Genomic DNA, 25,244 nt, shown 5'->3' on the forward strand with positions numbered 1-25,244 from the left:
GCTGCCTGCTCCTCCACCAGAGTTACAAAATCTTCGGCTAACTCCTCTCTGACGGCGGTGAAGTCCTCCTTTGTTAGCATGTAGCAGTCGTCACCATCCTTCTGCCGGTTTTCCACGTCCGCCCGTAGCAACCGGAGCTCGGCTGTGTGCTTTGCCCATTTGTCCCACCATTTCTTAGAGCTTTCGTCAATCAAGCGTTTGGTTTTGTTCCTCCATGCCTGGACAATGAACTGGATCCGCTCCAATCCCATTTTTTATTTGTCCTCCACGGCTTGCCGTTCGTCCTTCAACTGCTTGATGAGTGCCACCGTATCCACCTCCTACTCCCGGTAATGTGACAGTTGGATTTGATAAGTGTTCTGCAGCCTTTGCAAGATCATCGTCGCTCTTTCCTTCTCTTCCTAATGTTGCTTATGCAGCTCCATCCGTTCTTGCGCGACTTCCTCCAGCAGCGTGGTTCTTTCAGCCCGTTCCTCCGCCTGTGCCGTCTCAACCCGATGTACCTCCTGCCGGAGCTCTACCATCTTCTCCTCTTGTTTCTTATGCTCCATATCCAGGTGCTTGTAGTCCCGGTGTAGGTGCTCAAAATCATCGGTTTTCTGCTTCAACTTTTGGTTGACTTGTCGGCGAGCGCGGTCTTCCCGGTCCTTTTACAGACGGAGTTCTTCTTTCAGCCTTTTGATCTCTGTTTCCGCCATTCGTCGTAGCTTCTCCTTTTCTTATAGCGCCTTCTCTTTCTCCTCCTTCAGCCGGTCGTAGGCCTGATGTCCTTTCCGCAAATTCTCTTCTGCCTAGCGGAGGTTCTCAGCAGCCTTTCGTTGCTCTTCTTCTGCCGCTTTCTTCAAGTCCCGCTCTCGGGTGCGTAATGCTTCCTATGTGGCCAGTTCCTCTCTTAAGTCAGCAAGCTTTTTTGTTTGCGCCGCCACTATCTCCGGGACTATTTCCGTCTCCGGGGTCTTATTGCTATGTACAGGTGTCGGTGCTTCTTTATTTTGTACATCAACTGGGGTCACAAGTGCTTGGAGCTGTGGTCCGGTTAAGGCCATTTTGGCCAATTCTTTTGTGGCCAGGTCCAAGTCTTGTTCTAGGCTCTGGATCCTTGACCGGGCCGTCTCTAGTTCTCCGGTTGTGACGAGCAACCGGTCCATCTGCGCTTTCTCTTCCGCCTCTATGTAGTGTACCACTCCGGCAATCTGTTCTCCAATCCACCGGAGACATTGCTTGTCGGTGCCCTATTGTTGCGTCTACTCAGAGGGTTGGTTGTTGGTGTCGCTGGCCAGTGGTCGGTTTTGTCCAGTTGCGTCGAGCTGCAACTCTGGCTCTTGTTGGTGACCATTTTGCCGTTCTGGTTGCGGCTCCATTGGCCGCTCCGCCTCTGAATGCTCTTGGCTTGCCGGTGGGGTCGGCAATTGTACTTCCGGCGCTTGCATATCGGGTCTTGCCGTATCCTGACCCATCGGTAGAGGTTGTTGTGCAGGGGGCTCTCTGGCCGATTTTGTCCGAACCGGTTCCGGTTCCATCCTTGGTGCAAGCTGCTCAGGGCGGGGTACAGGCATTCCATCCTTCTTTGGGTCCGAACGCTCCCCGGCATGTTCGGAGGTGCTTGCCTTCTGGCGCCGTTGGAGGTGCTCTAACAGTTCCTCCTCTGTTTCCTCCTCTTGAGTCCCGATGTTGATTTTCGCTGCCAAGGGGTCCGACGCTTGTTGAACCAGTCGGCTAAGCCTAATCTTGATTGGCCGCACTGGTGGCTCCTCCTGCATTTCCGCCTACCGCTTCTTGTTGGCGCGCTCCTTTGCCGCCTGGTCCGTGTCGGCCACCCTCCCTTTGGTTGCCTTAGACGCCAACAACTGTTGCCGTTTAGAGGCTGTTTTCGGGGTGCCTTCGGTTGTTCTTCCCCGCTTCGTGGTCTTGACGGGCTCGATAGGTGGCACCAATAGAGTGAGCCATTGCGCCACCGCCGTCCATATCTTCCGACCCTCTTTGCCTCTGACTAAGTCGATGGCCGCACAGAGGCCATCCGCAATCAGTACCGCCCAATCCACCTTCACGCCTTCATATGTGGCTATGATTAAGCCGGCCCAGTTCTGGGGCATGCAGGGGGGTCGAGGGTATACATGTCCGAATTCATGGAGCACCCGGGCAATCTCTCGAAAGAGAGGATCTTCGCCGCCCTGTGTCTGGTAGGCCTTGCTTGCTACAGAGTATTCCCCAAAGTATTTTCGGAGTTGTTCCGGGGTAGGATTGTCGATAGTGAAGATTCCCCCTTCCGGAAGGCCAATCAACGCATGGATGGCCTCCTCAGTAATCATCTCCTTGTCGATTTCTTTGACTATCTTCTCCGCCTCCCGGTGGGGTGGCGCCTCCATGATGGTGAGGAAACCCTCTAAGCCGTGTTGCCTTAGCCACTTCTTGGCTGCTTCAGAGAGTGCTTGGCAGTCCATGGCTTCGTCGAGGTCGGTGAGCGCTGGTGAGGGTTGTGTGTGAGGAGTCTCTGTGTGCGTGGGTTTGCGTCTGCTGATCTTCAATTGCCTGTCTGCATTTGTGCTCCTTTGTTTGTGAAATGTGAGGGTTTCTATGTGGCGGGGGTCTTCTTGCTGCATGTTGGTGCCTGTTTATTTTTTCATTACCCGCGCATGTGCACGTCATGTACTAAAATAGAATGGCGTGCCATGTGGCGGCGGTTTAATACCCTATTAATAGCCCACTACGTACCTTTTCAAAGTGCCTTTTCACTCCTTCTTTTTGCATGTGTCCATTCACCCCTCGCCCTTGCATGATTTACTATGATTTGATTTGATTTGATTTCTTTTTTACTTTTTCTTTTTTTTTCTTTTTTTTTTTTGATAAATGGTTTTGCTAATTAGCAACTGGACCCCTATCCGGATTATGATCCTTGCCGGACGCTAGACTGCTTGCCGGCGCTTCCAACTTACCGGTGTCCGGTTCTGTGTCGCCCTTCACTTGTTCAAATGGGTTTCTTGGCATGGGTCCATTGTATGGTTTGAGTCGGAACCCGTTGACCCATTTACCCATAACCTCGCCGGCGAGTGTCCCTAATTGGTAGGAACCGTTGAACTCTCGCGTAATCCAGTATGGTCCGATCCACCGAAACCGTAGCTTTCCTGGCATCTTACCCATCCGGGTCTGGAACACGAGTATCGTCTTACCGATGCCGAACATCTTTTCATTCCCTTTTCAGTGACGATCCACGAACGCCTTCCTTCGCCGCTGCTCTAGTTCTAGGTGCATGATGCTGGCTAGCCGGTGTTCTTCCAATTCACACAACGCATTCAACCGGATAGCTTCTGATTCCTTCTCATTTAGGCGTTCCCGAATCTGTATTCGTAAACTCGGGACCTGGAACTCTATCGGCATCACTGCTTCTAATCTGAATGCTAAGCGGAACGGTGTTGTGCGGATACTTGTTTTATATGCCGTTCGGTAGGCCCAAAGTGCACTGTGCAGCTTTGTATCCCAATCCGTTCGGTTCTCATTGACGAATTTCCGCAGGATATTCTGTAGTGTTTTATTTGTTGACTCTGCTAATCCGTTGGCTTGCGGATAATAGGGAGTGCTTCGTTTGTGCACCACCGCATAAAATGTCATCAAACTTTCCACTACTTGCCCTAAGAAGTGCCCACCTTGGTCACTTATGAGCTCTATCGGACATCCATATTGGCACCAGATGCATTCATATAAAAATTTTGTCGTGGATGCCGCGGTGTTGTCGCGTAGTGCTTTCGCTTCCACCCATTTCGTGCAGTAATCCGTAGCGACGATCACGTACCGGTTGCCGGTTCTCATTGCCGGTGGTTTGAACGAACCGACAAAATCTAGCCCCCATTTCTGAAATGGTTCTACTGGTAGCACGGGTTGGTGAGGCATTCTAGCTTGTTCGGTTGGTTGCCCCATTCGTTGACATAGGTCACATTCTTTAGCGTACCAAACTGCATCTTTCAATGTTGTAGGCCACCATAGTCCACTCTGCCATATTTTCCTTGCCGTAGCGTCTCCGGCATAATGTCCTCCGGCCACGCCGCAGTGTGCCTCGCGCAATATTACTTCCTTTTCGTCACTGTGCACTGCACGTCGCCATATGCCATCTGCGCCTTTGTGGTACAGTGTGTCCTGCAATAGACAGAAGTGTCGGCTTTGAACTGCTAAGCGTTTCCTTTCGTCTCTGTTCATCTCCTCCGGAGGTAAACCGGTGCTCAGAAATTGGTGCATATTGGTGAGCCACTTGTCTTCCTCTGCGACTGAACTGTCCGTTGTCGTTTCTGTTGTGACTCTAAACAGCTCTGCATCCGGAAAGTCGTCTGGGACTCCGTCACCGGTTTCGCCGGAATCTAGCCGGCTTAAATAGTTCGCTACCGCATGTTGTATGCCAGGTCGGTGGAATATCTCGAACTCGAATTCTTGCAGTAGTAATGTCCACTGGGCTAGCTTACCGGTGAGTGATGCTTTGGACACCAAATAGAGGAGCGCCGAATGATCTACGTGAAAGGAAAATTTCCTTCCCAACAAATAGTGTCTAAACTTGGTGACACTGTAGATCATTCCCAAAGCCTCCCTTTCCGTCGTGGAATAATTACATTCCGCTTGGGACAACTTCCGGTTGGCATAATAGACTGGTCGGTACCATTTTGGTTCTGTCAGTTGCATCAGTGCGCTCCTGATTGCAATGTCGGACGCGTCAATGAACACATGGAACTCTTTGGACCAATCCGAAGGTTGCACCACCGGCGCTTGTGACAACAGTACTTTTAGTGCCCGATAAGCCTGGTCTTCTGTGTACGTCCATCGGAACGGTGTCCGATGTACTACGGCATGCAATGGTGTAGCCAGGTCTGCCAGATACCAGAGCATTCGACTATGCCACCAAATTTGTCTTAAGAACCGGCTTAGTGCCTTTGCCGTGGCTGGTGTCGATGCCTCCATGATTGCTTTTACTTTGTCCGGATCTACTGCGATATCGTCCTTGCTGACTATGTGGCCCAGTAACGCTCTGTTGGTTACTCCGAACACGCATTTTGCTGGGTTCAGGCTTAGTCGGTAAACCCTACATTTTTCTAGGCATAATCGGAGGTGTTGAAGGTGATCCCCTTCCTGGCTATAAACAGTGAAGTCATCCAAAAATACCTGCGTGAATGCCGGAATGAATTCCCCGAAAATTTCCATGATGATCCGTTGGAAGGTTGTCGGTGCCGTTTTCAGTCCGAACATCATCACTACGGCAACAAAGACTCCCCATTCGGTGACAAAAGCGGTTTTCTCCTGGTCGGCGGGGTGCATCCGAATCTGATTATAGCCGCTAAAACTATCCAGAAAACTGTACACCTTATGACCGGCGACTGCATCCAGGACTCCATCCGTGAATGGAAGTGGGAAGGCGTCTGTTACCGTAGCCGCATTCAATTTCCGGTAGTCAACGCACACTCTGATCTTACCGTTCTTTTTGGGTACTACCACTATCGGGCTGAGCCATATGGCTTTCTTTACCGGTCAGATGAAGCCCACTCTCAGCAACTTGTCGATTTCTTCTTTGACCTTTGCTGTGTAATTTGGGTTCATCCAGTAACGTCGTTGCGCTACTGGTTTGGCGTCTTTGCTCAGATGTATCTGGTGTTGATATAACTGAGGATCGAGTCCCGACATGTCTTTGTAGGACCAGGCGAACACATCACGAAATTCTTTTAGGAGTGTGATCATTGTCATTTTGTTGTCCGAAGTCATTTCCTTGGCGATGTGCACCGGTCTTGTGTCCTCTGTGGTACCTAGGTTTACCTCTTCTAGTTGGGATGCTTTCACACGCTGTGATACTGCCATTTCTTTTTCCAGTGCCTCCTGTGCTTGCCATAATTCCCGGATTGCCTCTTTATCCGGTTCCTCGTCGGTCCCGTCCGGTCGCAGTAGGTACGGTGATACTACTTCGACTACATCAATCTCGAACAGAGGTACGATCTTCGGATTTTCCTGTAAGTATTGATCGACCTCTTCGTCCGCCAATCCTTCCAGCATGTTAACACATTCCGCATATAGCAGCGTTGATTCATTGCCGGTACCGGATCGTGGTTGAGTCGGTACTCATACTTTCGCTTTTCCACGCCGGAACGTAATTATGTTCTTCCTCCAGTTTTGCTTTATGTGTGCCGTTTTTAACTAGGGCCGTCCCAACAATAGTGGGTAAGCTCCCTGAGCTTGTAGCTGGAGAACTACTGCGGAAATGCGAAATGTGTGACCCCCGATGGTCACTTCCAGATCGCGTATTAATCCGGTCGGCCGTACTGAGCTAGTGATCGCCATCCGAAGCCAAGACGGACACAGTTCCCAGTCCTAGATTCCTAGCGTGTTACACGTTCGGAGGCTGATCACGTTCACGCCGGATCCTCCATCGATAATCGTGTCAGGTAGCTCTTTTCCCTTCACGATGGTTGTGATTGCTAGACTGCTTGTGTCCACCACTGCCAGTCCTTCCTCTGGATTTGAAAAGAATGCCGGAGTCGGTGGTGTGTCAGATGCCGTCCTTCTGGTCTTCAGTCCTTCCGTGAACCGTGGTACCAGTTGCAATAGCCGTCCTAACGGCAGCATGATTTGGCATTCTTGTAACACCTGCCATGTTGGGTTTTCAGGTTGCCCCAGGCCGGTGAACTCTTCGGCATTCTCCTTTTGTTGTTCGAGCTCAGCCGCATTCCGTTCATTTGCCTTCTTCACCCATTCGGTTGCCTGCTTCCGGATGGCTTCTTGAGTTTCCCACTCCGTGGCTTTGCCTTTTGATCTTGTAGTGACTTGTTGTATGTCCGCAACTTCCGCGGCTACCATGTTCACCGTCGGTCGTTTGTCGTAGCTCTTCACCGGACATTGATTACTATAGTGACCCTCTTGCCGGCAATAATAGCAGTACGGCTTCCGAGCGTTGCTAGATTCAACGTGTGTGCTTGGTGGCGGACCAGGGGCAAGTGCTTGGTTTTGGTCTGGTTGGCTGCTCGGAGCGCCCTTTTCCGGTTCTCGTGGATGACCCCCCTTTTTGTTGAAATGACGTTTCTTATTGAAATTCTTTTTGTTGCGGTATCCTTGTCGGGGCTGGTCTTCATCCTTGCCATAGTCGTCCCGTCGGTGGTTGTAACCAGGGGAATGATCCCAGTTATATCTTTCATACCGTCCATTATAGTCCCAGTATCTATCCTGTCTATCATACTGGTCATACGCGTCTCTTCGGTCGCTATACCGGACATCTTGTGCCGGCCGGTAGCGCTCCTCTCGCCACCAACGTTCTTCTTCTTCCTCCCGGTTGCTCCGTGGTTCAATTTGCCGGACCGGTGGTGCTTGTCGATTTAACAAGTTATACTCACATCGTTCCATTGTGTGACTTCTGGAGTGGCTGAGCTGACTGTGTATCCACTGGAACCGGATGACAAACTATTGGATGTTCTCTGTTGGTTCCTGCCGGATACTGTAAAATAAGTCGACCATTTCCCACTGGCCATCTCCTTGTGGAAGAAATGCAAGAATTTTGCCTTTAATGTTTCAAACGTGGGGATGGTGCTGGGATCCTATGTTCGGTGCCATCTGGCGGCCGGTCCCTCCAAGGTCATGCCGAACTCTGCCCGTTTTGAGCGTTCCTCTTCGACTGCATTTAAGCGTTGGGACACATGGTTCGCTTCCCAGGTCTGCTGAAACGCATGGACGTGGGCTTCCGTGTCCAGATCACCGCAGTATCTGGGATATTGGAACGACATATCGTTGTCCGGTGTCGGTACACGGGCTGGTGGTGTCGGTGGTCGTTCCTCCTCCAGTGGTGTCAGAGGTTTTCCCCAGTCTTCTATCGCCGTCGGAGGTCTTTCCTGCTCCTCTTGTGGTGTCAGAGGCTTCTCCTCCTCAACTTCTAGTGTCGAAGGTCTCTCGTCGTCGACTTTTGGTTCCGGAGTGTGGTCAACTTCTGGTACCGGAGTTTCCAGCCTTGTCGATTCGGGTTCTGGTGTCGGCAAAGTATCTGACTCCTCGTCCTCTAGTCTACCTAGGGTGTCGTTACTGCTGCGGTAGTTCGTCTGCGCGTTATATTCCCCGTCCAAACCTGATTCAAATGCCAAAAATGCTTCGGATTCGCCTTCCCCCGTTGCCAATGCCCGGAGAAGGGATTCTCGTTCCCGGAGGCTGCTTAGGCTGCTTCCTTCGTCCGGGTAGGCGTTTTGTGGTAGCCGAAGTGATTCCTTGGCCACTCTTCGGATCACTTTCGAAAATGAGCGATCCGCTCTGATTTCTTCTGCCACTTGCTGGAAAGCCTCTCGCTTCCTCAGTCGTTCAGCAAGTCGCCTTGCTCGCTCCGTAACCGGGTCGTTCATTGGTCGCGTCATCCATTCCCGTCGTTGTTCGTTGCGATTGTGCAAGAATTGTGGTCGCCAAAAACTGTGTTAATCGTTAGGGCTGGACAATGGCCTAACACAGGGTGTCTCCGGAAGACACTTCACCAAAGGGTGTTACGGCGAGATAACTTAAGACACAACGATTACTTCGACTTAATTAGCTACTTAGCAATAAGGCATACACTTAATACACGCGTAAGATATAACAATTAATTCAGAACGGTAATCAATACGTGAAGATAAAACAACAAGCTTATATTAATTCTCCGTTAAAGTTATACATTGTAACCGAGCCTTTATATAGGTCACCGGTGCTGCGTACAAAACGGTGCCAACCGGCACCTGTTTGGAATCGGTCCGGATCCGGATCAGCATACCGATTCCGGTCCGTCCGTTCACTACATAATTATAATCTAATCTACTTAATTAAATATATTCCGAATAACCATCCCTTTCACATTCTGCTCTCTGCTCCTTTGTCGTCCAGGTAACATGTATATTCGTCGAAGGCTGAATCTTCGTCGAAGGTTGAATCTTCATCAAAGGCTGAATTTTCGTTGAAGGTTGTTCTTTCGACGAACTTTGGGTCCTCGTCAAAGGTTGAATCTTCGTTGAAGGTTGTTCTTTCGACGAACTTTGCATGGGAAATTCAAACTTTTTGGTGCCAACGGTCGTTTCGTGACCTGTGGAGTGATCGTAGCCGTGAGACTCACGGTGATTATGCTTGCCCTATAACGGCCCAATCTCCACAATGTTTAATGTTAACCGAGCGAATGAACAAAAAAATGACTTAATTAAACTATGGAATAATGAGAAAAAAATAGAAAATGGACTTAATTAAACTACGAAATGATGAGAAAAAACAGAAAATGGACTTAATTAAACTATGAAATGATGAGAAAAACAGAAAATGGACTTAATTAAACTATGAAATGATGAGAAAAAACAGAAAATGGACTTAATTAAACTATGAAATAATGAGAAAAACAGAAAATGGTGGTTCTCTTGCGATTTCTTCCTTCGTTGAGTGGTTTGCCTCCGAGTTTTTGACTACTCGAAAATAGGCTTCAAGTGTCGGTCGTATCCCTGGCAACGACGCCAAATAGATGTTAAGGATCTATGTATCGATGGAGTAAGCTCCTCGATATCGTGGCGGGATTCGGACCGACGTATACCCTCTTGATGGTGAATCGGGCGGAGATGGTTGTCGGATACCTCCGAGCCTCACACTCACTCAACGATTAGCAAATGATTGAGCACGATATCTCTCTCACTCTCTCAAGCGCTCTCTCATAGAAAATAGATTAATAGATATAGACAATAAGAAGGAAGAGTATGTCTATTATTAACCCTCTTTGCTAAGAGGTCTGGCACCAATAAGGAGAGAGATTAGTGTTCTCTAACTAAATACTTCACTAATCTCTCTTAAGCTCAAAGGTTACAAGAAGGAGGAGAGGAAGCTCTAGCTTTAATCAATAGGAGATCTTTACAAATGGGAGAACCCCCACAAAGCCACTGCTATGTGGTTTATATAGCTTTCACGTTTAGGGTATGGGCCTTTCACACTTGACCGTCTCTTTGCTTTCCTTTCCTCTTGCCGTTTCCTCTTCGTACTACGTCCTTGTTGATGCGTTCTTATTCGTGACTGGTTGTGTTGTTATTCCGACGCTTAACACTTGAGACATTGTATGTTGGGGTAAAGGCCCTAAATAACCCCCTTATAGTGTGTACATGTGTAAGGTCAAGTATTGTTGACGATGTCAGGAACAATACTAAGACAGAGAAGGAATTAGTACTAAACGAAGGATTAGTACTATGAGAGGTGTAGAACTTCTTCGAGAGAAGGAAGAAGTGAGCGAGACGGAGAGAAAGAGAGAGATAGAGAGTGATGATAAGAAAGATATGTATTATGTGAAGAGAATATACAATGGTGGCGAAAAGGCTTAAGACTGGCGTTGAACCAATTTGGTTCAACATAATGCCTAGTGCCCTCTTTTATAGTGTTTTCAGGAGTAATCCTGAAGCTTCTAGAATGTTCCAGAGAAATCTAGAATATACACTAATTTCCTATAATAAAATGTAAATGAAAATAATATCCTACGTATTACAATAGATGATCTAATGGTCAAGAGCTCAACCCATATAACCTAAGGTCATGGGTTTGAGTCTTGCCATATCATGACAGACGATATAGGCATAACCCTAAGGACAAATTCTAAGTCTAATTTCAATAGGTTAAGGGTAGGATCGTTGGGAAACCAATTACCCTAGGGACTGGGGAAAACTAGTAAGAACTTATTATATGTGGTGGTATGGGAGCCTTAGGTGTTTGACTATATAAAGGGCCATAGCTACCCCTTTCATTAGGGTACCTTGAGACATTGTATGTTAGGGTAAAGGCCCTAAATAACCCCCTTATAGTGTGTACATGTGTAAGGTCAAGTATTGTTGACAATATAGGCATAACCCTAAGGACCAATTCTAAATCTAATTTCAATGGGTTAAGGGTAGGATCGTTGGGAAACCAATTATCCTAGGGACTGGGGAAAACTAGTAAGGACCTATCATATGTGGTGGTATGGGAGCCTTAGGTGTTTGACTATATATAAAGGGCCATAGCTACCCCTTTCATTAGGGTACCTTGAGACATTGTCTATTGGGGTAAAGGCCCTAAATAACCCCCTTATAGTGTGTACATGTGTATAGGGCTATTCATAAAGGCCAAAAGTCACTTATCACTTTTTCGTTATTTTTGGGCCAAGTTTAGTGTGAACTTGCCCAACCCTAAATGGGTCATATAAAACATAAGTTAAAAACTTTTGGGTCTCTCTCTCTATCTTTTCAACCATCACTCTACTCCTACACCTAAAGCCCTAAGTGTTCCTCAACCCTATTGACAATTTCTGACCCTTTCAACTGGTAACAGAGCAGATTTAGGGTTTCAAAACGGTTGCACAGTTGTTGTACAGAAAAGATAAGGTATTCTACCATTAGAAGCTCCAGTTTCATTGCAAAGAACGTTGCCCCAGAGTTTCGAGGAACTTCTTGGGTGTCGCAACAATCCATAATAGGCTATTTTTAGGTGATATACAAGTTAAAGTAGGGTTTCTGCAAAATAGAGCCTAAAATTTGGGGCTTTTGCTCCTATACGCATTGAAAAGTTGAGTATTAGCTTTATGTATGCTCTCTGAGGTAAAAAACAACAACATTAGTTGTTTTTTAGCACAGAGTAAGGTTCTGAAATTCTTTGTGCAGAAAATTTAGAGATAAGTTTTTGTGCCTGAAATTGCTCTTGTAACCTTTTGGAGCTATGGTGCACTATTTCTTGAGGTTAGTCTCTGATTTTGGTGCATTTGACCTAAAATTCCAACAAGTTATCCTCTTCACTATGAAACTATGGCATCATCATCCTCAAATGTAAAGAATTGATTTGAGATTCGATGATTTGAGGGAAAGGGTTTGACTTGTGGAAGGAGAGAATGCAAGGAATTATCCTTTTGAAGGATTGTGACAAAGCATTGGAGGTAGAAAAACCAGAGAACATGTCAGAAGATGCATGGTGGATTTTGAACAAAAAGGTTGTCACATATATTAAGAAGATTGTTTCTGATGAGATTTTGGTAAATCTCAAGGGCTTGGTCGCTACTTCCAAAATATGGGCTAAGTTGAAGGCTACATATGAAAATACTACGCATGTTAATCAAGTACATCTAATGCGAAAGCTTGTTGGCATGCAGCTAGATGACTCTTAAGAGTGCAGTTGAACACTTGTCTTTGTTTACAGGCACCTTATCACAATTGCAGGACTCAAGAATGGCTCCTTTTGATGACAAGCTTAGAGCCATTTTCTTGCTTATGACACTACCTTACACGTGGGAGACATTGGTAGTCTCATTGCCTAATAACCCCAACTTGACCTTTGATGGTGCTGGGGGTTCCATACTCAATGAAGAGATCCTGAGAAAAGCAAGTGGAGAAGGTGGCAGATCAGCCAACACGGTTAGATGTAGGACAAATATGAGAAGTAACTATGTACACAAGAACAAAAGTAGAAGCAAGGAAAGGGGAAATAGCAACAAAGGTAAAAGCAATGATGTAACCTGTTATCAATATGGTAGGAAAGGCCACAAGAAACCTGATTGCCGCTATTACAAAGCAGAACTTGAAAGAAAGAAGAATTCTAGAGATAAGAAAAAGGACAAGATTGATGCACATGACAGTCAAAAGACAAAGAGAAGGCCAATTTGGCCTCTAATGTAATCATAGAGGAGTTGTTAGATGTTGAGGAGATTTTATGTGCCACTTTTTTAGCTGATGATACTTATGCATATGATGCCTCTCTAAATATTCATTCACAAGACATGTGCATCACTAAGAATGATTTTATTAATGCTTTGTTGACCATCAATGATGCATTGGCCCAAACATGGATAGTTGACTCAAGTACTTCATTTCATGTGATTCCTATCAAAAGAGTGTTTTTCTACTTTTATTGCAGGAAGCCATGGCCATGTATACGTTGGAAACAATCATGCATGTTCCATTGAGGGTATTGGCACTGTGCATTTTTCTACAAATGGAACTAATAAGCTGGTTTTGCATAATGTGCATTATGTAACAGGGATCAAGAAGAGCTTGCTTTCTGTGGGTCAAATGGATATGCATGGTTATAACATTCTCTTTGAGAGATGATCATGGAAAATGAAAAAAGGTTCAAGGTTGATTGTGAAAGGCACAAAGAAGGGAACTCTTTATTGTTTACAAGGAAATGCTATATGAGGCAAGTTTATTGCTTTGGCTAAGTTCACTCACATATGGAGTTGTGGCATAAGAGACTTGGCCATATGAGCCAAAAGGGTCTCACTAGGCTTTGTAATCTAAAGAAGCTTGATGCTAAAGGTACAAAGCTTGACTTTTGTAATGAATGCCAATTATATGGAAAGCAAGTGAAGTGTTCATTTTACTCTAGTGTGCCTTGTAAGTTTGGTGTACTTGATCTTGTTCATTTTGATGTGTCTAGAATGCCAACCACATCTATGGGGGGCGCTATGTATTTTATTTCATTTGTTGATGACTTCTCTAGAAAAATATGGGATCAATTACTTAAATCTAAGGATGAAGCCTTTGTTGTATTTGCAAAAAACTAAAATATTTGCGTATGGACAATGGTGGTGAGTATACAAGTGGTAAATTCAAGAAATTTTGTGAAATTTTGGGTATTAAGAGAAAGCTTATTGTTCCATACAACCTCTCTTCTAATGGTGTGGTTGAACACTATAATAGGACACTTTGTGAGAGGGTGAGATGCATGTTGTCCACCGCTAATCTCCCTCATAGATTTTGGGGAGAGGCACTCAAAACTGTAATACATGTATGCAATAGATCCCCTCATGTGTCTTTAAAAGGTGACATCCCTAAAGAGGTTTGGTTTGGCAAACCTGCTTCATATGATCACTTACCGTGTCTTTGGCTACGAGGTTTTTGTACATATAAGGCATGAGCTGAGAAACAAACTTGATGCCAAGTCCATTAAAGGCCTCTTCATGGGATATGGTGAAGAAGGCGAAATGGGCTACAAGATTTGGATACCCTAGCTCAAGAAGGTTATACGCAACCGAGATGTTGTTTTCAATGAGGCAAGGTTGCTTAAAAACGAGTATGCCTCAAAAGATGTCCATAAAAGGGTTGGATTTCAGCATGATTAACCACCTATTAGACCGAGTTTTGACCATCAGGATGCACCGCAAAGGACTGAAAAGATTGATGATCCAATGGTTTTGGAGCCGGAAGATGATGGACAGACAACAAGATGAGGATCGTAAGGGGAATATGGAGCCAAGTAATAATGCTGAAAATAATGGACAACAACCTAATAATGATGATTTAGACATACCACTTGGTGCTGACCCATTGCATGACAATGTGGATCATTGGGTGAGACGTTCTACTCGTAAATAAGATAATCAAGGAGAAAGCTTGGAAAACACTCCCGACAAAAAGAAATGTAATTCCAATTGAAACCTGCCATGATTGAGCCCAACAATAATAATGAACCGGGAAGTAAGAAGACAAATGCATCAGGCAAGGGAGTAGGGATTACAAGAGAGAATCGGAGATTGGCATGGAACGCAGAAGGGGTCATCAATGACCAAAAGCACCTAAGTCTACAACAGGGCTTGAAGCACAACATGCTTACCATTCGGGGGGCGGGAGCATGCAATGGAGTGTGTGTGCCCCCCCCCCCCCCTCTCCATGAGGTGACATGTTCGTTCATGATGACATATAAACCTGTATGGCCGGTAGCAATGGGCCCGGTTTCGGCTTAAACCGAACAGAACCGTTAAACCATGGTTTAAAGGTTTATAAGTTCCAAAATAATTAAATGGTTCGGTTTGGTTTTAATTAATAATAAACGGTTTGGTTTGGTTTTGAAACTAGGGTTTATAGGTTTTTGGGCTATCTTTTTTTATCCATTAAATGTTTATGTAATTTAATGGTTTAATTAATGTTTTTCATTGGTTTAATTCACTTAACTTAATTGTTTATTTAATCTAATGGCTCAATTAATCTTATTGATTGATTTTAACATAAATGCTTATTTAATTTTGTGTATATTTATTTAATTAATTTTTTAATTAGGTTGACTTAAATGTGGTTAAGTTTAAACTTTTTTATTAAATGGTTCGGTTTGGTTTTAACTTTTCCTTAAACAGTTTTGGTTTAAATGGTTTTTAGTTTACTTTTTTTAAAAAAATGGTTTGGTTAAAAAAGTTCGAATGTTCATAAAGGGTTTGGTTTGGTTTTTGTTTTATATAAAGGGTTTGGTTTGGTTTCAAGGCACCGAAACCGAACCGAACCAGGCCTATTGCTAATGGCCGGTGTGTGGAGACCATCATCTTCGGAAAGAGTTTAATGATAAGAATCGGAGGGCGGGTGCTTTTCACGTCTTCTCTCTTTGGCAGGGCTTCTTCTTCTTCTTCTTCTTCTTCTTCTTCTTTTGCTTCTTCTTATTTGACGGAATATGTATGCACTCGTTCAACGTTGACGGAGACATGACGGCGACGGTGACGGTGACGGCGGTGACGTCATCACCGGCGGGGGCGATGAGAGAGAGAGAGAGAGAGAGAGAGAGAGAGAGAGAGGGGTTTTTGTGTTTTGCATGGAACTGCGTTTTTGGGTCGGTGAAATTTGAAAAGGATCTCTGTCTCTGTCTCTGTCTCTCTGTTTCTAGTCTCTATGTGTGCTCTGCAGAAGACAGAGAAGGTTTTCATTCCTCTGCACAGAGATATGGGTGTTGTTGGGCTATGGATGCATAGTATCCGCCAGATGAACTCGATCCCTGCAGAGCTTCTCAAAGTAAGTCTCTTCCCCTCCACTCTGCCTTCATCTGTTTTGGTTCTCTCTTCGCTCTATTCTTTCTTTTCGCCTCTTCCTGTTTTCGTTGTAATCCAAACAACTCAGATTTTTCCTCTGTTAGGGTAGGCTAAACACATTTTACTCCGATGCATCCTCCCCTTTATTCACTCAGTAGTAGAAAGCAAAGAGCAACGCAATTTTATGGGCTATGTTGTTCCGGCACAAGTTTTCTGTGCTTTTTCCTTTCCCCCTATTCTCTCTGCCTTTGGCACATTGTCATAGCTAGTTCTCACTATGTTTATCTATCTTCTCTTCACAGTCTGTGGGGCACCTAGGTGATGAGACCATAGCATTATATTATGCCGCCAAATGTATATTCTCTCAGAAGTATTCATAAGGTTAATAATGCAGGAGAAAAAAAACAGAATGATACAGTTAAAAAATGCAGGGAAAAGGAACAAGTATTCGCCAAATCTATTTCTTACAATGCACAATGTCCCTTGATGTGTATATTGAGTTTTCTTCTGTTTGCCGTATGCTAGATGCTTCAAAACCTGTGCACTTTTAGTCCTGAAAAAAAAAGAGAGCTTTTTAACTTCTCCTAGAGAAGAGGTGCTATCGATGAGACTGCTGCGAACAGAATCAGAACCTCCTGCATATGTTTTATTGGACATGAAGATGAGCTAGAAAACTAACAAAAAAAAAATCGTTCTGTGATGCCAACTATGTGAGAAAGTATGAGAATAAATTAATAATGCAAAGTCATACCCAATGCTGGTCATAAGATATTTTGGTTCTTGTTTGTTAGATGCAGGGATGTCTGCGTGTACCCTTCATGTAGAAGTATTATTAAGGAGACTAAGCACTGACTGGGACATCAGAGAAAAGCCTCTACAGATGACAGCTACTGATGGTATACAGTCAAATGTTTTTCCTAGGGTTTCAGACCTGAGTTGTGGCGATTTAGAGTGTGAAAGGACTAGTGTTGATATTTATGAATCATTGCTAGAGGGAGAGAATGTAGCCTTATCTTCTGTCGCAAGTGAAGGTTTTGTTGCTGTCAGTAGCCATGCAGAAAGTGGAAGATATGAAGATGCGGCGATGGGTGTTTGTGAACTAGAGTTAAATTCACCTATTACTGCATCTCTGTTCTCTAGTAGTGTTTCACAAGATCACTCACATGATATATCTGTCTTCGTACCTGAGAACGACAGAGACAACAGCGTTTGCAATGCCATCTCACAATCAACACAATCCAGTGTGGATGGGAATGAGGAAAACCTTCCTTTTTCAGATATGCCATCGTGGAAAGAGGGTAAACAAGGAAAGACAATTTCTTGCAAGGTGCAGACTTCAGGGAATCAAAGACCAAGACTGCTGGATGGGTTTGACGTGAGACAAAGAAAACAATCCAAACCCCTTGCCACGGATCAGAAGAACCTGGATTTCAAAAGGTGGACATCTCCTCGAAGGGCACATGCTGATTCTTTGAGGAGCAGTTCACAGGGGAATAATATAAAAGAAAACAGTGTCTTGCAAGATAAGTCCTGGAAGAGTAAACAGAAAAATGATCATGAACCTGAAAGTGACAGTGAGTGTACAGGAGAGACCCTAAGGTCTTTCAGAGACCGCTTGTTTCTTAAAAAACAGGCTGAATCTTTGAAAAGGAAAACAGCGGAACAACCATCAGGGCTGAAGAAGGCGGCAGATAATCATAGAATGAATGCGGCAGATAATCATAGAAAATGTAAGTACATGCTGCGAGCACTTCGTGAGACACCAAAATGGCTCCAAGGGGGATCTCATTCTAAAGAGAGAAAAATGCCACGAGCAACTTGTGACCTTGCTTGTGTAGACACACGAAGACAGTTATGTGAAGAATCTCATTCTAAAGAGATGAAAAATTCAAGGTCAAATTGTCATTTCAATTATTTTGCAACACCAAGGAAGTTACATGCAGACTCTGACATGAATGAGGCAAGAACTCCAAAGGAACTAGTGCGGGATATTGCGAAAGAGGCCCTTCTTGAGGCTGGCTTCAAGATAGAACTAAGGCCAAGGCAGAGTAGAAATTATAATGATTCAGTGTATGTTTCACCAGAAGGTCATATTTATTGGTCTCTCCCAAAAGCATGGGAGGCTCTTAAGAGTGATAAGAGTTCAAACGATCTGGTAGATGATGAAGAGGAAATATTGGATGAGGGAAGAATACATAGTCTTGTTGATAAGAGTACATTGGAACAAGTACTAGTCGGGTTTGGGGAAGATGAACGGCTACTATCAGCTCTCAAGAAAATGTGTCATCTTTCTTGTACAAGTATTCATGATATTGTTAGGCAAGTGGAAGTTACAAATGCTAAATTGGCAGACATATTGTTGGGTGACCTGGGGCTTTTGAGAAGGATCACCAGTAAAGCTAAAGAAAGGAAAGCATTGCAAGCTTCTAAGTTACCAACCCCTTTTGATGAAAGAGATGGGAAAAAGCGGAAACTAAATAATTCGAATGTCTCGACGGAAATGGACAGAACCTCCTTGAGTAACAACATCACTCTGAAACAAGTGCAAGCTGTCAAAGCAGAGAAGGATATGATGCAATGGAAACAAACAAGGAAGGGTTTGCAAGAAAGACTTAGAGTATCTAAAGCTGAAAATCTACTTGTCTTTGATAGTCTCCAAAAAAAGAAGCGAAAAGAGGGTTCATATAAATCTGCTTCCAAAGGTACTTCTAAGTTCAGAAAGGAAAAGATGTCATCTAAAAAGGGAAAGAAGGCAAGAACACGAACTGGTTTTAGGCTTGAGGTTCGCCCGGGAAGATCTGGTGTTGATGGCGTAGATGAGTCATCATGCAATGGAAAACAGACAATCTTTTCGTGGATGATAGGTAGAGGTGCAATGCGAGAAAAAGAGAAGATTTTTTGTGTGAGTTGTGGTAGCAATCAGACATTGAAGGAAGGGGTAGTGACCCGAGAGGGGATCCTGTGTAGATGCTGCAAAAAAGTGTACACAAGCTCCGCATTTGAATCGCATGCTGGAAAACCACTCTGTGATCTAGTTTTTACATCAGGAAGTTCTGTTTTAAACTATCAATTAGAAGCCTGGGCAGCTGAATTGGAAGCTAGCAAGACCCAAAATTATGTTGGAGTTAGTGTAGCTGACCCAAATGACGATACCTGTATCTTATGTGGGGATGGTGGGGATTTAATCTGCTGTGATCGATGTCCTTCTACATTCCACATGTCATGCCTAAGGATTTCCGTGAGTGTTGTATTATTCCTTCAGAGGATTGCTAATTTCATGTCATTTGTCAGAAATAACTGTGGCATTGTTGACACTTAAAGTATCGTTACAAGGATTTAATACATGAACATTATCATACAGAGCATTCCAGAAGGGACGTGGTATTGTCCCAAGTGTAGATGTGGCACCTGTGGAGGTACCAACCATAGCAAAGAAGAGGAGCTGACGATGGTTCAATGCAGGCAGTGTGAACATCGCTGTAGGTGCCACTTTCTATCAAGATCTCTTCTGAAATATTGTTGCCTTATGCACACGATGGTGAAAATGTTTGCGGTTGATTTTCAAGAGTTAAAGTATGTGTGGCATGTTCAAATTGTCCCCATAGTTGAAGGACATGCATAATTATTTGAATTGCAATAGAGCTTTGGGCTTTTCTTTTCTAATTTTATTTCAACTGTCTTGACAGATCATGTTTCTTGTTTGGAAGGCGGTCCTATAATGGCAGGAAAACTGTCCTTTTGTAGTCCTGCATGTAAAAAGGTACACTTTTGAAACCTTTCTTGAAGGAAGTTTACTAATTTAGTTGTTTTCTTTTGGTCCCTTTGTCAGTATGACTAATTTACTTATATTTATTCTGGTATGTTCTTCACATGAGACAATATTTTAAAATGTAATGTTCTGTTTCAAGGCCATTTTGGCGTCTTAAATGATGTTAATGTGTCATTCTTTCTTTCTCATTTATATTTATTTAAGCTCAGGCATGTGTCCCTGATTTTGTTTGCTAGGTCTGGCAGCTTCTTTTTCGTTCTAAAATCAAATTAGGACTTTGTTGAGTGCACTTATGAGAAGTTTATCTTCCTTTTAGGAATTAGAATCTGTGGTAGATAATAATCTATTTTATAATCTGTGATGAGAAAAAATTATACAATTAATTTGTATGTGAATATTCTAACATAATTAGGTAACGTTCACATGTAATGCAATCAACAATTCAAAAGGATCCATAGAGTTTCTGAAGATTATTTAAGATTCCAATGACTTTGGAAAGTTATGCTCTTAAAAGAGTTAATAGTAAGTAGAATGCACTGTTAACATAATCTCAGTACCAAAATGGAACAGTAACCTTTCCAAAAAAAATATAACGTTACCAATAACAGATCATCATGTTGAAAATGAAACAGTGGCCTTTAATTTGAAATATAACGTTGCCACTAACAGATCACTGTGTCCAAAATGCTGTAATATGAACAGTATTATTGTTTTGACTACAGCTGGTATGGATGTCTAGAAATGAAAGTTTTGTTGAGACGTCTTTCATGTAAATGTAATGATAATAATGGTGAATAAATATCTGAAACCTGATTAATATTCTTATTATTATTACTGTTTTCTCTCAAGTGAGAAATATGATTGATGTTTCATCACTCTTGTTAGCAGATCTTTTCTACTTTAAGACAGCTTGTTGGCGTTGCACACCCTCTGGCTGGAGGGCTGTCATGGAGTATACTGCGATGCATGGATGAAGATAGGGAAGCCAAGCCTAATGACATCAAAATGAGAGTGGAACAACATTGTAAACTTGCAGTGGCACTCCTTGTCATAAAGGAGTGCTTTAATCCTATGATTGATCCTCGTACAAACATTGACATGATCACACAAGCTTTGTACAACCGCTGGTATGTTCCTTTAACTTTTTTTTTTTTGCTTCTTATGCATATTTTGATGAGGGTTTATGCATTTTTCTTATTGATTGCATCGAGTGCTCTGTCTGAAAAACATAATCTTTGCATTTGAGCAATGCTTGTTTTAGTTTCAGTATTTTGTGATGTATCCGAGGAACATAGGCTTGTAAATATAAATCTGCATATTGTTTAAATTCTCTTGTTTGTTTCGCGTTTTTCTTTTACAGTGCTTAGTGTTGTGTTAGTGAATATTAAGGGGCAGTTAATGCCCATTTATCATAATAAAAGCCTCTATCAAGGAAAATGAGACTTATTCCCACCCTTGTTAGTAATGTGTTTCCTCCTACAAAATAAAGATAAACACAAATCCCTTGAGTGTCTTCACATTGCAGACCACCCTTTTTCTGTGAAAGTTTATGGCAAGAAGTAGAAGAGGAAGAGTAGCTGACAACTGGGGAGAGCTTACTACATTCTCCTTTATAAACAGAAAGAAAGAATGAAAGAATGGAGCACATAAAACGGGGCAAAGATGGCAGCTATATACAAGGGTAGAGCAAGGGAAAATGATGGTGGTGATAATCCATATGCACAGCCAGATTATGTAATTTCCATACTGATGTTAAACACCAATTTAGCTAAATATTCACCTTGGTAGAAATCGTATGCGAATGAAGAAACATCTTATAAATTTAGACTCATTAAAGGCTTATGGTGATAATCCATCTGTCTGGCCAGATAATGTCATTTCCATACAGATGCCAAACACCAATTTAGCTAAAATTTTACCTTGGGTGGTATGCAAAAGAATCAACAGTTTACAATTGTAGACTCTATTAAGGATTGACCTATACATCTAGGAATTCTAGATTGGTCTGAACAAGCAAGGGATTGATGTTGACAAAGAGAATACAATAAGCTAGAGCTGAAACTCTAGAAACACAGTCAGCTCAAATCCCTATTTAGGTCAATTTCTGCAACATAACACATTTTCCCTTCGAGTTAAAAAGAAGGATATATTAAGGTCTCAAAAAGAAGTGAAGAATCTCTTTGTAATGATGATTTTACCCAAGAGATACCTCAATTCAGCTAGGAAGTATGTAGGATTTCAGCACTCAAGAGTTGTTTCCCAGCTGAGAAATACTAGGGGGAAAGGGCTGCAACAAAGATTGAATGAGGCAAATTTTGGTTATGTTGCCAAATGTCAAGGTGGGTAAGGAGAGCAAATGACAAGTTGACAACAAATGACATGTGCTAAAGGTGAAACCAAGGTTCAAGGGATCAAGAGGATTCTATTAATTGAAACTTGAAAGATTCCAGAAGAAGCTTAGAAATTTGAGATGTTTTCAAGGATGAAATTTTCATTGCGATCTTGAGGTTACTTTGCATTTGAAATCGAATGAAAGACAGGCAGTTTTCTCGAGGAGAAAGAATATCAGCGTGACACTTCCTACAATGGATATATCGAGTTTTTTTTGTTATTCTATTCCCTAAGCCCTCCGAGCAGGTAAGGGAACAGAGTCTACCTATAAAGCCATTAATACTGTTATTAAGTGCCTTCAATTGATATGCATACATATTGTGTAGCTTCCAACAATAGATAGATCGAGTTATTTTTGCTATGCTACTCACTCAGCCCACTGAGCGGAGAAGGGAAATGGACTATCCATCAAGCCATGGATAGCTATTAAGGTCCTCTGACTGATACACATACATTTTTGTTGTCTATAACAAGAGAATTGGAAATCCGTGGAATGAGGAAGATTCCCAACCCAATCTATTAAAAATTTGGTGAATTATAAGCATTCCATGAATTTCAATCAGAATATTTTACTTGGGAAATCTATATCAATTTTTTGTTGGGTATCTCTTGCACACTTCCTGTAATGAATTAATTTTACTGAAAGATTACTGGTTTTCTAAGAGCAAGGATATTAATGTGTAACTTCCAACACTACGAAGATCTATGCTACTCCTCAGATCTAATGGGCGGAAGTCATTCACAATTTAAATCCTATGTTGTATATGAATAAAGGCATTCTGTGCTAAGACTTAAGTTATTGGCAAAGTAATTTTCAGTTAGGCATTCCTAGCTGTATAATCAACTGCTTATAGAGTATTCATAAGTTGTTCAATTTATATTGGGAAGTAATGATAAGCTATACAATAATCTTTTTACCATTGGAGCTAGCTCTATAGTCAAATGCTTATAGAGTATTCATAAGTTGTAGTTCAATCTATATTGCCAACGCACAAGCTCATGAATTTGATGTAGCTAAGTATCAAAGGCTTAAAGTTAAATAGTTCTATTTGTTTTTGATGTGTCCAAGAGTTGATAAGACTGGATTCCCATATTATGATCACGTTTTTCTTGTTAAGGAACTTGACCCCATTCAGTGATGTGAAAGTCATTATTAAAAGAAATATTACTTCAGTGTGATACTTCAAAATCCTGTCATTATGAACTCTTAACTTAAATTATTTGTGCATTTCTCAACTTAGTTGATTTGACACATACAGCAATGTTGATGCGCTTGGGCAATCATTAAACTTCTTAGTTTTATACAAGTGATCTCTTATTGGCTTTTCATAACAGAACAGGTCTTTTGGATTTGTTCAATATATCCTTGTAATTTCAGATCTAGATTTCAAAGTTTTATGTAGGAAGAGGAGAAAGCTGTCTGCTGCTATTTTGCATGGAAGCATTGATTGAAGTGAATCTTATATTATAGGTTGGAATTTGATCGGTTAAATTATGCGGGGTTTTACACAGCCATTTTAGAGAGGGATGGCGAAATTATCTCGGTTGCAACAATAAGGTATAATGTTAAACATTCACGTTTGTTTACTAATATGTAGTCACTCATGTCACACAGAATATCATAGTTCTTTATGGCTTTTCTATAGGATTCATGGTGCACGACTAGCTGAAATGCCACTTATTGGTACACGAGAAAAGTACCGTCGGCAAGGCATGTGTAGACTGCTTGTTGGTGTTATTGAGGATGTGGGTTCTCTACTCATTCTTTCCTGTGAAAGAAACAGATATTTATATAAATCTCAGGATCTTCACTTTGTTTATGTGTTTACAGCTTTTGTGCTCCCTAGAAGTGCACAACTTCATTTTGCCTGCAATTCCTGAACTCTTTGATACCTGGACACAAGCATTTGGTTTCAGACCTTTGGATGCATCCCAGCGGTTGGAAATTAGAGATTTGAGCATGATGATATTTCCTGGAACTGAGTTGTTGCAGAAGTCTTTGATGGGAATATGTAAGACAGATAGAATAGTGGGGCCAAAGATAGAATCAGATTCAATACCAAGCGAAAATGGTGAGCGGAAGGAAATATCAGATTCAGTGGGGAGACAAAATAATGGGCAGGAGGAAGAATCCAATTCAGTACTGAGAGAAACTGATGAGCAGATGAAAGATTCAGATCCCGCACTGACACGGAAAAAAGAATCAGATTCAGGTGTGGCACAAACTGATGACCAGAAAGAATCAGATTCAGCACTAACACAAACTGATGGGCAGAAGAATGAAAATGTTTCAGCACTGACACAAAAGGTTGAGCAGAATAAAGAGTCAGATTCCACACTTACCTAAAATGATGATGGGAAAATATAGGACTGTTCCAAAAGCATTGAAAATCCTGATATGATCATCTGATTGATTGTAGCGATGGAATTAATCTGTGGTATGTTTAGGGAAAGCTCCAGTGTAACCTTGCAGCAGAATATCAGTGGAGAGATTGAGATAAAACCAGGCACACAGGCGGTGGTAGCCTTTGAAAATTAGAGTAATTAGTAACTATTGGTTCAATACTTCTTGTTTAGAAAGTTTCTCAAATTGTTATGGGCCAGAAAGTTAGTAAAACAATGATGGAAAACACTACCTCTCTGATTGTTCCTCAACTTGGATGAGAAGATTTTAGACAAGTGATATTTTCTTGCTGCTAAGTTACACCCAAGGAGGAAGGAAGCACACAAAATGGGAAGCGTAGTACTCCCTGAAGAACTGGCAATGAATTGTCTTAATTGTTCGAAGAAGGCACTTCATTCAAAAGATGATAGAACTGCCAGGTGCACATATCGCTAATATATTGTTAAATTGGAAACATTTTGGAGAGCCTTGCAGGTTGCACTCCAAGTTTTACATTATGATTGATGCATTGATATGTTTGTCTGCATCCGAATCCTCAAATATGTTCCCTTGTAAAAAAGTGCTGGTTAATCTTTATCTCATTTTTGACTTTTGTCATCGTCTGTAAATCAGTAAGACTAACCTTTTAGCTCCAGGTAAATTTTGGGGTTATTTTCATTCTCTGGCTAATATATTTCAAAAAGATTTGAGATTTATCTTTATTAATCCAGAAAGCCTTGTTGCTTAGTATTATTGACTCCAGAATATAATCATCTTTTGGCATAACGTCATTTTATTCAAAACATAAGATATCCATGATATTGATTTTATGTTGGCATTAACTTTTAAAATTCAAGAGTGGGTGATAGAGAAAATCTAGTGCGATTTACTACTGTGTCAGAAAAGTGTGGTTAAATTTGTATCTGCCAGATGGTGTCAATGATTATTTATCAATATTTTGCAAACTA

The 25,244-nt window shown here is 42.4% G+C and overlaps 1 protein-coding gene across 4 annotated transcripts; it reads left to right on the plus strand.

Moving 5' to 3' along the window:
- Positions 1 to 15,628: 15,628 nt before the first annotated feature.
- Positions 15,629 to 25,062, plus strand: LOC147855315 (uncharacterized). Of its 4 annotated transcripts, none has more exons than XM_087330197.1 (8): positions 15,629 to 15,716; positions 16,525 to 18,971; positions 19,095 to 19,212; positions 19,420 to 19,493; positions 20,391 to 20,629; positions 23,365 to 23,451; positions 23,540 to 23,639; positions 23,725 to 25,062. In XM_087330197.1, the coding sequence occupies exons 2-8, from the start codon at positions 16,533 to 16,535 to the stop codon at positions 24,238 to 24,240; spliced, it is 3,573 nt and encodes a 1,190-aa protein (XP_087186323.1). In that variant the 5' UTR covers positions 15,629 to 15,716; positions 16,525 to 16,532; the 3' UTR covers positions 24,241 to 25,062. The 4 variants fall into 4 exon arrangements, with proteins under 4 accessions (XP_087186323.1, XP_087186324.1, XP_087186322.1 ...); XM_087330198.1 differs by lacking the exon at positions 15,629 to 15,716 and adding an exon at positions 16,411 to 16,451; XM_087330200.1 differs by lacking the exon at positions 15,629 to 15,716 and having other exon boundaries at positions 16,493 to 16,629; positions 16,781 to 18,971.
- Positions 25,063 to 25,244: the final 182 nt, after the last annotated feature.

The sequence above is a fragment of the Azolla caroliniana genome, unplaced genomic scaffold (genome assembly GCF_043228905.1).
Source record: "Azolla caroliniana isolate FFs.n. ecotype wild unplaced genomic scaffold, voAzoCaro1.0.p SCAF_14, whole genome shotgun sequence".
Taxonomy (NCBI): Eukaryota; Viridiplantae; Streptophyta; class Polypodiopsida; order Salviniales; family Salviniaceae; genus Azolla; species Azolla caroliniana.